Source organism: Marmota marmota, unplaced genomic scaffold, assembly GCF_001458135.2.
Source record: "Marmota marmota marmota unplaced genomic scaffold, marMar, whole genome shotgun sequence".
In the NCBI taxonomy this organism is placed as follows: domain Eukaryota; kingdom Metazoa; phylum Chordata; class Mammalia; order Rodentia; family Sciuridae; genus Marmota; species Marmota marmota.
Genome location: NW_026000242.1, coordinates 6,494,713 through 6,510,250, shown reverse-complemented (window position 1 = coordinate 6,510,250; position 15,538 = coordinate 6,494,713). Strand labels below are relative to the sequence as shown.

General features: G+C 53.2%; 1 protein-coding gene across 2 annotated transcripts in view; it reads right to left on the bottom strand.

Annotated features, from left to right (window-relative positions):
• Dscaml1 (DS cell adhesion molecule like 1) overlaps window positions 1-15,538 on the bottom strand; it is a 305,196-nt gene that overhangs the window by 76,606 nt on the left and 213,052 nt on the right. Inside the window, exons 3-6 of one of the 2 annotated variants that reach the window (XM_015489664.2) lie at window positions 11,763-11,909; window positions 5,894-6,172; window positions 2,815-3,090; window positions 242-538 (exon numbers count right to left, since the gene is read on the bottom strand). In XM_015489664.2, coding sequence (XP_015345150.2) covers window positions 242-538; window positions 2,815-3,090; window positions 5,894-6,172; window positions 11,763-11,909 — 999 coding nt within the window. Of the gene's footprint in view, window positions 1-241; window positions 539-2,814; window positions 3,091-5,893; window positions 6,173-11,762; window positions 11,910-15,538 lie in introns of those variants that run through there. The other variant, XM_048795821.1, reaches the window with a different exon arrangement.

Here is a 15,538-nt window from a genome sequence, read left to right as displayed (position 1 = left end):
GGAGGAGGAGGAGGAGGAGGAGGGAATGAGAATGGGTGAACTATACCAGACACACACTCACACACAAGAATGGATGGTGGGCTTGTGAGGGCAGGGCGATGGCGACAGGAGAGAGGAGAGAAACCTCTACTAAAATCAAAATGACGATTAATAATAAGTACTAATCACAAGAATAATGGTAACCACAGAGATGGCAAAGGAACTCAAAAGCCTATTCTGATATTTAAATGTAGACAGGCACCTCTTACGTTTATTCGCGCCTGATATTCAGCACTGCCCACCGAGTTCCGAGCCGTGCACCGGTACACGCCCCCGTCGCGGATCTGGGGGCCTGTGACGTTCATGTGGCTGATGGTGGTGCCATCGGACATGGTGTACTGGTTGGTGCGGTGGCTTCCATCCCGCACGATGGGCTCGTCGTCCAGGGCCCAGGTGACCGTGGGGGGCGGGGCGCCCTTAGCTGCACACATCAGCGAGAACCGCTCCCCGGGGTTGACCACCTTCTCGCTGAAGGACGAGGCGATGCGGGGTGTGCCGTCTGCAGGGAGCGAGGAGCCCCCTTCAGGGTCACTTAGTCACAGAGAGACTTCCCCCAGGCTACCCCACCCTGGCAGGGGAGGAGGCAAAGCAGTAGCCATAATGACAATAAAGGACTGTCCTGTGCATCAATTCACTTGCTACGCACAGCCCTGGGAGGTGCCATTACTACTTGTTGGTGGGTTAAGACTCCTGGGTTTGCTCTCCACCACTTGCTGGTGCTGAATCTTTGGGCATAGTACTTAACCTCTTTGAGTCTTTCCATTTTTTACTGGTGTGAGATGGGGGTAACAGTGACAATGATTATCAGCACCTCATTTGACACTGGGAGGAGTAAACGAATTAATGCATTGAAGGTGCTTAACTATTAATGCCTCTCAACTTTTCCTCGTCTGCCTCTTTCTCATTCCTTTATTAATAAAGATGCTGAGGCTTGGAGGCAACCTCATGTAGAGCTATGTGTGGAGCAGGCCAGTCCCGTGGAGTCTGATCCAGGGCTCTTTGCACTTGACTGTGCCAGTGGAGGGGGTGGGGCCTCGGTAGCCCCTTTAGCAAAGGGCCTTAAGTTGGAGGCTTAGAATGCAAGTTTCCCAGAGGCGGTGGAAGTGGGGAGTCTGTGGCTAACCAAGTAAGCTTAGATGAGACAATTAACTTCCACGGCCCCAACTTCCTCCTGCAGAACTCGGGAGATGTCATTACTAACCACGGCCATCTTTCCATACAAGGTTGTCGTAAAGGATTAAAAGGGGTTAAAGTATACCGTGCCCCATCAATATGTACAGTTATTATGTGTCAACTAAAAATAAAAAAATGTAATAAAAATAGGCGTCAAGTACTTTAAAAAGTGAAAAAAGAAAAAAAGTAAGGCGAATGTAACACAGCATTCTTTACATCCCGTTTAAACAAAATGCTGATGTTGATCAAGACTCAGCCAGTCTGCCAGCCCCCATCCCTTTTTCTGGGGGAGACCCTTACCTAAAACCTGGGGATAGTCTGGTGCCTGGCAGAGCCTGGGAGTGCCCAGGGAACCACCTGGCTATTGGCCCTTCTTCTTCTGCCTCCCCACCCCACCCCTCCTGCCTGTTCCTCACCTTCTCCACTCAGCCCTTCTGACAGCCTCTTTTTCCCATTTGCCTCCTCTCAACTGGCCACCAATGGCTGTCTGCTAGGATCTCTGTCCCTCCACCCAAGGCAAACAGGTGGCCCCCTCCGAGGGAAAATGGGCTGGATAGGGTGGTCTGCTCCCTGATGGGGGATTATTCGGACAGGAGGTCTCCTGAGATGAAAGGCCCCCATTTCCAACTAACCTGCACTGGGCTTGTTGGGGAGAGAGACCAGGGAATGGGCAGACAAGAAGAGCAAGGGCCAAGGGAGGGCGAGAGGCCAGGGCTTAGACACAGTGGGTGCTCAGCTCCCGTGTTCTGAGGAGTGAGGACCCGTAAGCCACGGCAGTGAGACCTGTGCAGGAGCCCGTTCCTCTGGACTTGCTGGAGTTTGGTATCTCTGTCAGAGCACTGAAAAATCCTTGAAAGGAACAGAACTGCTGGGTGTTTTGGTTTATTTTTTGTTTTGGGTTATCATGAAGGAGAATCTGGGGAGCCATTCAAGTTGTTGGTAAGACAGAGCTTCTGCCAGCCCACATTGCACCTTTGTCAGATCATCAAAAGGCGCCTCCTCTGTGTGGTCACAGCCCACCGCTAGGGCGTGTGACTTGGCAAATGGAGTGCAAGCTGGATTTTAGTTTTCACCCACTTTCTTGGCCAGGCAACTTGAGCAGTAAAAAAACCTAAAAAATCATACACTGAGGTGCTGGGTGAGGACCCCCTGGGTGGCAGCTTTAAAGAGAGAGAGAGAGGTGGAAACAGAGACCCATGTGAAGAGATTTCAGGTTGGGAGAAGATTCAGAAGTCCAGAGGTTCCTGGCACTCTCCTGGCCTCTGCAAGATTGAAAACCTTCAATACGCTAAAGAAGACCCCTCAGGTAGTACATTTCTAGCAATTTTGGAGGGCAAAGGCTATCTAGTAGGGTGGTGAAGAGCTTTGGGTTTAAATTCCAGCTCTGACCCAGAGCGTGGGCAGGTGAAGGAAGCCTCAGTTTCCTCAACTGCAAAATAGGCCCATGGGAGGCTGAAGAAGACAGGGGACCTGCCTGGAGTGTAGTGGGCACTGGACCAACACCTCCTAGCAACACAACCACCTTGGGAGAGGGAGGGGGACCTGGCAGCCCCGCCTCGCCCTGCCTGCCCTGCCCTTCCCTCTGCCTGGCACCCAGCTCACCCTCCAGCACGATGATGGCGAAGTCCTGTGCGGTCTGGGCCTTGCGCGTGGCGAAGCACTGGTAGGCCCCGGAATGGCTCTTCTGGGCCGAGGTGATGAGCAGAGTCTCGTTATTGAGCCCGCGGATGGAGATGGCCTCGTCGGGAAGCACCAGCTCGGTGTTGCGGTACCAGCGGATGGTGAACTCCGGGGACCCCGTCAGGGCACAGGAGAGGATGACCGTGCTGCCGATGCCGGTCTTCAGTTTCTTTGGTGTCAGGGTCACATGAAGGGGTTCTGGGCCAGGCCAGGTGGGGAGGCATGAGGGGAAAGGGGGCGGGAGAGAAAGAAAAGAAAGGGGGCTTACAGTGGGTGGAGGTCAGGGGCCCCGGCTGTGGCAAGGCCTGGTGTGGACAGGGCCGGGAGTTCGCTCCACCAGGTCTTGGCTGATTCATCTGCTAAATGGGGGGCATCAGGCCCCAAAACTCAGTATAGCATTCCAGTCCCTTAGGGACCTGGGGAAACTGTCACCTTCCCTGCCCTCTCTTGTTGCCACCAAGGCCAGATACTCTCTACAGCCTCAACAACTGCCTGTGGTTCCTGCCTCTCCTGCACTGCTTCTGTCCCCAGGGCCTTCCACCTAGGGTGCTTTGCCTAATTCCTGCTCATTCTTCACACTGAGCTCCTGGTTCCCCTCCTCCAGGAATCCCTCCTGGACACCCCTCCCAGGTCTTTCCATCACCTTGTTTCTTGTCCTTTGAATTGTGAGCTGCTTAGGAGCAGAGTGATCCCTCTCAGTTTTGCCCCTACCAAGATCAGAGCCATGTTTATTGTCTGACCAGATGATTGGTTTCCAGTTGCAAGAAGACCTCTCTGTCTGACCTCCATGGGCTTGGAGTTCTTTAAGGGGCTCAGGCTGCAGGAGCATGGGGTCCCTGCGAGATAGCCTGCTGATGAGAAGAGATGGCAGGCCATGAGGGTCAGGTGCGGCCAAAGCAGACCTGACTGCACACGTGGCTCTCTTATCATTACCCAGAGCCTCGGCCACTGCCAGGAAATGTCAGTGCACAGTGAGGCAGGTGCCTCTTTCTGTCCCAGCCATCAATTAGAGCTCTCAGGGCGCTCTCTGCTAGCCAATTCTCTTGGAGCTGTCCCTGCACAGGTTTGGTGGCAGAATAGTGGGGTATGGGAAGCATTGCTTTTCTCTCCATGAAACTGGCATAGAGGGGCTATAGAGAGACTGGAGAATGGAGAAAAGACATGCTACTTCCCCTGGAACCTGGTTGTCCAGCAAACCCACTGGGAGGCAGGGCAGAGAGCTGAGGAAGATGATCAAATACTATACGTATGGCAGGGTGGCTGTGCACACATCTGAAGGTGGTTCTTTGCTGCACATCAGTATGAACGTACTGGATATGAGCACGTTGCAGTGATGGGTACCACAGACATGTATGAATATGTATGGGGGAGCGGGCATGTGAATTTTGGATACTCATGCCTGTGTCTGGGTGAGTATCTGCTTGCCTGCAGGTATTGGGGCAGGAGCTGTGAATATCACTCTTCCTTACAGTCAGGTTTGCTGGTTTTCCAAGGATTTGGGGGAAATGACCTCCTGATCTTATTCCTGAGACTGTGTGTGTGTGTGTGTGTGTGTGTGTGTGTAATAGGAGGATGGGGAAGGAACTGAAGATAATGTTTAATTAAACTTATTTAGACACCGATTAGGGCCAGAAGGGGGTTACCAACGCTGATCCTTCTATCTGCCCACTTAGCTGTCCAGGGCTGGCTTATATGAGATGACTCCCCAGCCCCGAAAGCAGGGCTTACAACATTTTATCATGTGTTCTTCTCCTAGAGCATTTTTTGGGGGGCTCTTTCTGTGCTTCCAGCTTCACTGTGATGTGTGGGGGCAGGGCCTCTTCCCAGCACTGCAGATACACACAGGTCAACCCTCAAGACCCTGGTCCATGAGACAGGAGCCTGGGCTGGGGGAGTTAGACACCAGGCTAGGAAGCCAGGGAAGGTTTGCTGTGGTCCTCTGGCCCCCTGGAGGGTCTGAAGCCCTGCAGTCCGTGCTGATGAGATGGGCGACGGGGTGGGGAGAGTGTTCTCAGCCAACCTTCATGGCAGAATGCACCTCCCACAGGATGGGGATGGGGCCATCTCTGGATGGCCTGCTCCTTCTATTCAGGTTGAACGACCTTCATGATGTCCTTGGATACAACATTCAGGGACTCAGGCTAGTTATTGCTGCCCCTTGAAAAGTGGGATTCCCTGAGAGTCCTCAGGGCAGCCTGGAGGGGAGGGAACTCTGGATGCCAGAGCTGGAGGGAGCTTCCTCATCTGATAGGTGGGAACCTGAGACCAGGTCACACCAGGAAGGGGCAGAGCCCAGGGATGAGCCCAGGTCTCACGACTTGTCATCAGGTTTCTTTCCCTGGGATTAGCCCCTCTGCCTCCTTCTCTGCCTGCTTGGGGGCTCCTAGCAGGAGGGGCTCCTGCTCTCCACGGGGTGTCCTGGAGCCCTGGAGCTCTGTGCTGGGGGGACAGGAAAGGACTAGAACTGATATCCAGCTGGCAGCTCCTGGTGCGGCTGACTTGGTTGCTTATACCCAGTGTCTTGTCTGATGGATCAGTGCCTCTATCAATTATTGTGAAATGTCATCCTAGGATGGGGACATATGTCCTGTCTAATGGATTAACATCAGCATTGCTTCCCTTAGTTTCAGACACTGCCGCCTCCCAGCAAGCCAAGAAGCCCTGCCCTTGAGGAGGCTTGTCACTTCATTCCATTTGACCCCTGGGGGTAGGAGGATGGTTGGGATCATTATCCCATTTTACAGAGACTGACACTGAGCTGATGGTCACAATTCCGTAATCTGCCCAGAGCCTGTCCCTATCTGAAAATGCCAGAGCCGAAAGGCAGGTCTTCTGGCTTCAAACCAACTGGTTTTCCAGGACACCAGCTGCCCTCCCCGGCCAGCCAGGAATGTCCCCTGGGGCCAGCCAGAGCAGATGCAGTACTGGTGGCAGCCCTCCCCATTATACGGTGGTACTCTTTAAGGTCACTGGGGCTGCAGAAAGGGTTTCCTCGACTTACCGACGACTGTGAGGAGGCCTGTGGCCTCTGCTGAACCGAAGGTGTTGGTGACTTCACATATATAGGTACCGCTGTCCTCGGTCCGCAGGTCACTGATGGTCAGCCCTGTAATGCGTTTGGTCCAGCGGCTATCGGCGGGGAGGGGCCGGCCGTCCTTGAGCCAGCGAATGGCAGGGATGGGGTAGCCAGAGGCGGTGCAGGGCAGCTCCACGGTGCGGCCAGCCCACACTTCCTGGGAGTGGAAGCCATCCAGGATGGTGGGGATAGACTCAGCAGGGTCTGGAAGATAGAGAGGGTCAGCAGCCTTGGCCAGCCTGGGTAGGGGGCAATGGGGCTGGGGGAGGAAGTATCCAGACAGGAGCTGTGTCCACCGGTGCCCACCATGAGCAGTTCCCAGTGTGGCTCCAGACAAGCCTTTCAGGGTGGATGTGTATCTCCCGTGCTCTGGCCAGGCGGAGCCCCTGAGAACCATGCTTAGGAACAGGCGTGGGGGAGAGGAGAGAATCTGGTGGAGTTCAGGACTAGGATGACAGAGAGGCAGATGGAACAGAAGCAGGCAGAGCACGGGGTGCAGAGAGGAGCGTGTGACTGAGAGCCCTTTCACCCAAAGTCTTGGAAACAGTGGCCCTGGGGCCGTGAGGCTCCCGCTGTCTGCAGTTTTCAGCCCTTGGTAAGTCTAGTCTATACCTGGGTCTCCAACTGGGCTTGGGGGGGTGCCCCTCAAGAAAGGGGAGACAGCGTTTCTGCCCTTGCTCTGCTTCTTCCTACCTTCACTCTGGGCAGACTTAGTTATGCCCAGGGCATTTCTGTTGGAGCCCAGATGATTCCAGGAGTGGATCCCTCCACAGAACCCCCACCCCCACCCCCATAAGCCTCCTTTGTGTTGCAATTCCAGACCAAGAGGAATCAGCGCCCAGGAGACCCATGGTCTGAGCCTGAAAAAGATCTAGGCCTCTGCGGATGGGACTCAGTGTGTGTGACCCTTGTTACTTCTACGTGGGTGTCCCTTCTGCTCTCAGTCCAGCCTCACCCTAGTGACCTCCCTGCTTTGGAGCCTCCTCAGGCCCCCCTTTACCTATACGTACCCCAGCTTCTTGTCCTGAACCCCACGGCCTACTCTGATCTGGCTCAGTCTGCTGCCTGGCTTGCTACACGCTTCTTTACCTTCTATCTCTAGGGTTCCCACGGTGGCATTCCAGGTCACCTGGATGCCCAGCTGTTCTCTGCACAGCCAACCCCTAGTCCTCTTGCACGGTCCAGTTTCTATGTCCTCTTCTGCATACTCCCCACCTCTGCTGCTCTCCCTGGGCTCCCCTAGAGTTTGCTTTTTCTTTCATTTTATTTTCAAACAATCCCCACTTCCCCAGCCCCTGTCCTTTTTAAAAGAAAAAGTTAAATTTTTTTTTCTTTTGAATAGGTAATGTGTGCAGATGGCAAGCTTCAGAGGAGCAGACAGTGAACCGGAGTCTTCCACAACCCTGGCCTCAACGCTCCTCCTACCCCCAGAGGCAGCCACTGTGGTCGCCTCTTTTCCAACAGCAGCCCCAGGCCACATCCTTCTTCCAGGAAGACTGTGGCTCCCGAGGCAGTGTTGACCCACAGTCCTTTCTCCGTGCCTGCAAGGAGCAGGGTCCCAGGCTGTTGAACCATCAATGTCTGGGGGGAGGAAGAAGGGGAACTGGGGGCACTCAGGAGTGGAATGGGCCAGCAATTGGATTTTTCTAGATAAAATCTCACATTGTAGAATTTTATAGATGGGAGGAATAAGACAGCTGCCTTGGGACCTTGGAGGGCAGAAAGAGATGAGGTTGCTGAGACCAGAGAGGTGAGGAACCGCCTCAGAATCATGGCAGACCCAAGATCAGAAACTAGGTCTCCCCTCACCCTTGCTTGGTACATGGGGTCCAACATGGAATAATTTCACATTCTGAAGGTTGCTTAGGAGTGAAAGGTGAGCACTGCTGACCTTCCTGGTCTCCCTTCCCAAATGGGAAATGGCTTCTGTCCTCAGCTCCTGTCCCTGGAGAGGGGTGGGGCCGGGATTCTCTCTGGGCCAAAAGGCTTTCCAGAAGAATGGAGCCTCTCCTGCCTTCCAGTGCTCAAGATGGGGTGCCTGTGTGGGCAGGAGCCCAGGCTGGGAGTCAGGAGGTCCCCGTGTGAGTTCTGTCCAGGTGGCTGATGCGCCTTGTGAACTTGGACCGGAGCCTTCAATCTCAGAGCTAAGTGTCCTCATCTGCATGGTGATGGCGGGGCCTCCAGATCGCACAGGGGCTTTTGCAGGGAACGATGGCGCACTGTGTGTCCAAGTGGCAGGGCAATGACTATTCGGTCCCACCCTCCCTCCCTGCCAGATTCTGCGGCCTCTCCCCCACCCCCACCCCGGTGGGAATGGTTGGGATAAACAAACCCGGTGCCAGGGAAGAATTACTCAATGTGACACTTAATTGATGCAAAATACACAAATTCCGTGGCACACGGCAGAATTTACAAGCGGAGAGGCCGCCAGGGCGGTGGAGGAAGGGGCGGGGGGAATTAATCACCGAGGCTCAGGCGTGAAATTAAATTCTGAGGGAAAGAAACCTCTTTCATTACTCTGAAGCAGAAGTAAAACGCTGCGGCGTGTGCACGGCGACAGCCTGGGGGGACAGGGCGCTGGCAGCACCGGTGCAGGGCAGGCGGGACGTGGGCCTGCCCGGAGAAATCACGGTGCGCTGAGGCGGGGCGCGGCTGGAGTCCCAGGTGTGGGGCGGGGCTGGGACCTCCTGCCATGGCCAGGGAGCAGGGAACCCAGCCTCTGCATCTGGCTCGGTCCTGTGTGAGCTCAGCCTGGGCTCTCAGTCTCTCTGGTCCCCGATTTCCTTCTAAGATGGTAATGCTCATCCCACTGGTTGTCTTGGGGACTCAGCGAGTTAGTGCACCTGAAATCAGTGGCAAACTAAAAAGGGCGTAGGTCGATGGAACCGCCATTATCAGGGTGTGTTTTGAAAGGCTCAGACTGCTACAACTTCCTCCTCTAACATGGAAATACAGAAAAATGGCAGCCCCCACCTACCACCCCCATCACTTTGGGGCGGCCACAGCACAGGACCACCAGGACCAGCAGGAGGACCCGAGCTCCTGAGTGCTTCCTATGAGTCTGCTCCATGCTAGGCATTCCGCCGGGCTCCCTGTTTCCTTCTCTCCACCTCCCAGTGCAGTGCATTTCACCACTCCCATTTTACAGATGAGGAAGCTGAGGCTGAGACCTTACGTATTTTATGTTAGGTTGCATATGTGGCTACTGAGCAGAGAGGCTGAGGAGGAAACTTTGTTCTGATTCGTAAATGCCCTTTTAACAATACACCGCGTCCTGTCCCCCCAACATACACGGAGTGAGCACCGACAGCTGAGTGGACACAGCTCCTGCCCTGACCATCTCCAGCAAGTGGCCATCAGTCTCATTCCCACCCTTTCCTCTTCGGGGAGTGGATCTGAGGGGTGGGAGTGCCCTGTGGCTCCCCGCCACACTGCCTTGCTCCAGTATCTGTTGCATTCTTGCGGAGACAAGCAGCTTGCAGACAGGCGGCCTTGTCACACCACATCATATCACATCAGGGCCCCACGTCACTGCACGGGGGCCCCTCCTCCCTTCCCCTCCGGTCCTTTCCCTTCAGCTTCCTCGTCTCTCCTCTACCTTCCTTTGTCTTTGTGTGTGTCTCCCTTCTGTTGTGCCGACGTCCTCTGTCATCCTCTCCCCTCGGGCTGCCAGGGCACCTTCCTATCTCTACTCTGCTTCTCCGATCTGGATTCATGTGTGAGTCCTCCAGGGGTCTGGTGGTCTCTCTCCCTCCTCCTGCCCCCACTTCCCCACAGCTGGTGGTGCATGAGGAGGAGGAGAAGGCTGGGCACATCCTTCAGCTTAACAAATGTTATTTTTTGAGGGACTCTTGATTATTACCCCCAAAACTGGAGGTCCAACCAGCCGACTAGAGAATGAAGGGACTCCATTACTGTGGAGGAGGATGGAGCGGGCCTGCTGGAGGGGGAATTCTCTCTCACATTGTATGAGAAGCATGCAAATGAGATTCAAAACACCATACAAACAAGTTCCAATAAATTGGAGGTGAACTACTCAGATACAAGCAGTTAGGAATTGGGCTGCGGTTTCAAAAGTCAAGCCATAATGAAGGTGCCGTGTAGCACAGCCCCGTCTCCTTCCCATACAATAGCCTGGGTTCTGTTGGTATTGATTGACGCCATAAATATTTCCTTGGCACCTACTATGTGCTGGGCATAGGGCCAGGCACTGAAGACACAGTGTTGATCAGAAAGGCTGGCCATTGCCCTCCTGTTCCTGCTTTCCTAGTCTTGTCTCCAAATGACAAAGGAGAGAGGTCCTGCAGAGAGCCCTTTGTGATCACAGCTGATCTCACCAAACTGCAGAATGCCAGTGGCAGACAGAATCAGAAGGGTCCCTTAGTCTAGCTCCTTTTCCAGAGGCCTGGAGGGGATGTATGACCTTGTGGATCTAAACCCCAAAAGCTCACTATTACTTCATTCTCTTTCCAAAAGCCACTCCAGTCTCACCTACTCAAGAGAGGGGTTTTCAAACTATAGGTTGCAAGCCACTGGGGAGGTTGTGGAATCCATGTAGTGAGTTGCAACAGGCATTTAGGAAAACCAAAATAGGCCGGGCACAGTGGTGCATGCCTGTATTTCAACAGCTTGGGAGGCTGAGGCAGGAGGATCATGAGTTCAAAGCCAGCCTCCACAACTTAGTGAGACCCCTAAGCAACTTAGCATGACCCTGTCTCTAAATAAAATACAAAAAGGGCTGGGGACGTGGCTCAGTGGTTAAACGCTCCTGGGTTCATTTCCCAGTACCGAAAAAAATAAAAATAAAAATAAAAGCAAAAGCAAAATAGGATAGAATAGGATAGAAAATGCCAGGTTGCATTGCATAGTGATGACAAAAACGTCTGCCTGTGGCTGGCTCTCAGGAAAGTGTGGAGACTACTGTTCCAGAAAGCCTTCTCTGAAGGGCACAAAATGCCTTCTTTACTCTGCTACACGCTAGAGGTGGGCACCCAACTGGCCCCTTCCAAGGGGGACCTGCAGCTGGACAGAATATGAATTCTGGTGGTGGCTCTCCCTGGTTAAATAGCTGGGGCAAGTTGATTGTCTTTCCTTAGATTTGGTTTTCTCATCCGTAAAAATAGGGAGAACAGCATACACATCTCAGAGGGCCGTGGGTCCCTAACAGACAACAAATAGAGACGTCCTGGTGTCCTGGGGAATTCTCTCAGTATCAGCTTCCATCCCTTCCTCAGAAGCTGCAATCACTCCAGACTTAGGATCCTTTAAAAAATATGCTGTTTATAAATTAAATTCTGCCTGCTTTCAAATGCTGGGAGGTGGCCTCAAACAAGATACATGTGCACTCCTTGATGAAACAGACTCTTAAAAAACACTTGGAGATATGAGGAAATGCAAAAATGCCCGGAACCTAGACCAATAGTTACCATGTTTGAGTATCAGATTTTATCCATGAGCTTCCTGGCAGGGAAGGCAAAAAGAGGAAAGGGAGGGTGGGTTCATAATCCTTGTGATTAGGTAAATAGAAATATATCAGCTCTTCAGGACAGCTAAGTGTCCTCTGATGCAGACTCCTAAAGAGAATTTGTCCTCTAGTCCTTACACTCAGAGTACACAAGCCCCAACTGGACCAGGTCTTGCTGGATGGTCTCTGCACCAGTGTTCTTTAATCTCGCTCTCTGAGTGCCCCAGTACACAGGGGACTCCCAGATCTGTGGTAGGGACGTGCGGGGTCCCAGGGATGGGCTGGTGTCCTTCTTCCGGGTCTGCTCTGCTCCACCGCCCTCTGGCTTACCTGTCACGGAGAGGCGGGCCCCGTTGCTCTGCCGCGTCTCCCCGCTGTACTTGTGCTTGGTGATGCAGCGGTAGGTGGACAGGGCGTCCTCTTTTTGCACGTCCGAGATGTACAGCCCGCCGTGGTGAGTAATAAAAAACCTGTTTTCTGGAGACACAACCAGGACAGAGTTGGTTACTCCCTGGCCTGGGCCACTGGCTGACTGGCTGACAGGTGGCCTTCTTCCTCCCAGGCGGGAAGGGAGGTGGTGGGGGGATAGGAAAGCCCAAGGGTGAGGCCAGTACAGCCTCCAAGGCTGGGGCGGGGCGGGGTGGGGTGCCATTGCTAATAGACAAGGACTTTCCACACACAAACAACATGATGAATAGAAATTACAGTAATTGTTTCCTTAAGTGTAGATGCCTCAGGGTTTGAGGGAAAGAAGTGGGGTTTCAGAGTCAGAGATCCGGGTCCAGACCCAGCTCTTCCTCTTATTAGTGGTGACACCTTGGGAAAGTTACTTAACCTCTTTGAGCCTTGTCTGTCTAATGAGGTGCAAACACTTTGCAGGGTGGAGGTACAGATTAAGAACCAGGCGTCTGGCACATAGAAAGGGCTCCCTTGGTGAACTTTACTCCCCATCTTTCCTATCTCTTTACAAGAGTTTGCAAAGCCTTTTCACATTCGTTTTTTGGCTGGCTCTTAACCACTGTTTGAGATGTCTCCATTTCCCAGAGGAGGAAACTGAGACTCTCGGTGAAGTGACTGGCCCGGGTCACATGGCAGACGGTGGCTTGGAAGTCCATCTTCGGCATTAACCCACATCTAAGGCCTAAATCCTCTTTGCTCAATTTAAGTCATTTATTCACTCCACAAACAATTGTTGAAACTAAGCTCTTGGAGGAGTGGGGCCATGGAGATACGCGATGATAATTCAGCACACAGTATTCCAACCTCCATTTTGTGCAAGGCAAAGAAAGGGAAGGCTCTCTGCCGTACTTCCCCGTCACCAGTGCAGCCATTACTGTCAGGACTTGGTGGGGAAGTGGGAGGACAGGCAGGAGGCTCCACTAAGAGTGGAGTGGCTTTCTTTGTTCTAGGCCCTAAGGCTTAGGGTTCCTCAGGCAAGCGAAGAGGTGCCACTTCCACTGGGAGGGGCCCCTGGACTCAGGGTGTAAAGCAGCAGGAGAAAATATAATGTTGAACCTGCAGGAGGGACTGGTCAACACGGGAATTCCTTCCACCTGGGGCCAGGGCGACATCCCCTCAATCAATGATCAGAGCTCTGGTTGTGTCTCACCCTATTAGAAATATCTGGTGGTGTCCCACCTCCAAGCACAAGTTTAAGATTTTGAGCATGTGCAGGTGGGGACCTCACCAGAGGACACTTTCTGACAGTGGAAGCTGTAGAATTTGGAGGTTGAAACGTTTAATGTGCAGACAGTATCTTTGACAAGGTTTCCCAGCCTTCGTTTGAATACCTCTGGGTCTGGGGAACTCACTAGCACCCCCCACAGTCCATTCTAGAGTTAATAGCTCTGACTTTGGAAGAGTTCTTCCTCAGTCACCGCTGGTATCCTCAGAGGCGCCACAGGTCCTGCTTCTGTACCCTGGAACTCTGTGGAACCAGCTAAAATCTGTGTTCCTGACCTGTTCCCGCCCAAACGGGATGGCCCCTGTAGTGGCCTTTGGTTTTTCTTCAGGCTATGCAGGCTTAGGACTTTATTTTTTAATAGTTATTTATTTTATATGGTTTCAAGTAATTTCTTTTATATGGTTTCAATTTTGAGCCTTGTCTGTATAATGAGGTGCAAACACTTTGCAGGGTGGAGGTCCAGATTAAGAACCAGGTGTCAATCTGCTCTCTTGCTTCTGAATAAACTCTGGTTTATCTAGAAGTCTCCTAGCTGTTCCCCTCCCCCTTCCCCTTCTTTCTTTCCTCATTTCTCCCTCCTTCTCTCCTACACATCTCTATACAGCGCTAGACCCACCAGGAGCCAGACACTCTGCCAAGTGTGGGGATCTGACAATCAGACTCCACTGGTGGCTGCAGAACTGAGCAGGACTCTGGATCATTAGGGGGAGCGGGGGCTGCCGAGTTCCTGTGCCTTTCTTGCGCTCAACTAAAGACCAGTCTTGTCTCTGAAGCTCTGCCCTACCTCTCTCCCTCCCTTCCCCTCAGACAGTGGTTCTGTGGGCCCAAGTCGGGGCCTCAAACCCACAGGGCCCTGGTCAGCTCTATCTGCCGGGGGGTCCTCCTCCACCATCTGGCAGGTCTCCAGTCCTCTGGATCGTGGAGTTTGGGGGACCCCTGCCCTGCCGCCTCTAGCACACAGACCACAGCTAATGCAGACCCCCACTCAGTCAAGACAGCAGAGGGAGGGAGCTGAGCTCGGCTGCGGCAGTTGGAGAGAAACAGAGGACACAGCGAGCCTGGCTCCCCCACTGGACTCTGTGTGTGCCATTTTGTCTCCATGTTGTGACATCCCAAAGTCAAACGTGGAAGCTCTCCAGTAATTTATTATGTAATTGGGACCATAATGCAGATCTACTGGAGGGTGTTGCTGCCAATCACAAGTGCCAGGGTAGGGCTGGGGTGGTTGGTGGGTGTGGCGGTGGCGGGGTGAGGAAAAATAGGAAAGACGAAAATCAATGCTGGCAGACCACAGGTGCCCCAGCCCAGGACAGCGAGGACCCTGAGATCTTGCTCCTCCCAGCACCCCAGGACAAATGGGGCCTTTGGCCAGACTGGGATTTTAAACGGGGAGTAGGGGCTGGGGTGGGGGTGAGGCTGCGGTGATGGTGGTGGGGAGCTGGGGTTTCTATAGCAACAAGCAGCTGCCGCATCTGATGTTTCACATCCTTCATTGTCCTCATTTCCCCCTCCCTTCCCCCCTTCTTGTGCATATTTAATTGCAGTAACGTTTTCAGACACAGTGTTTTGCTCCTCCTGAAACAAAGGCAGGCTGCAGCCAGGGGGATGCACAGCAGCGAGAGGGGAAGGAGAAATCAGGGGTATTATGTTAATCCCCTCTGGGGGGGACTTGAGCAACATCAGTTCTGCATGTTTGATGAGAATCAGATGATGGGCCCCGCTGGGGAAGGGAAGGAGCAAGAGGCCTGTGGAGCGAGTCCTTACAGTGCAGGGAGGGGAGGGTGCACAGCCAGCCACGGGGGCTTGCAGGGGCCGGGGGTGGACAGCATGCTGGCCTCCAAGGCTGGCGCTGGTGAGGTGTCCTGGCTGTCTGGCTGCCCATGCTCTGTACTGCCGTCCTTGGAAGGGGTAGAGCTATTCCATGTCCTTGGTGCTGACTCCTGGGAGCAGGCTGGGTCCCACTGAGGAACAAGAGTGTGGAGCCAGCCCCCATTCTGAGGCCACTTGGAAATGCATGGAGGGGAGGATCATTTTTTGGGTGATACCATACCAGGGGGTGAAAGTGGCATTCAGTGGGCAGGGGCTAGGGGCCAGGGGCGCTGGGCATCTTGAGTAACAAAGAACTGTTCTGCTCCAAATGCCAACAGTGGCCCTGAGGGTTTACGCTCGTCAGTCATTTGCCCTTAGCCTTTAAGTCTAGGACACAGAACTCTGTGTAAATGTGGACTCTGGCTTTGACACTACTTGATTGTCATGTGGTATCATCAGGGAAGTGCCATATATTGTTAGTGAATCTTTACCCTCTTTATATTATTACTTTGGCATGTTTTGCTGTCCTCTTTCCTGGTGATCTGGACCAGGCTTCTACTTTAAAAAAAAATAATATATATATATATATATATATATATATATATATATATAT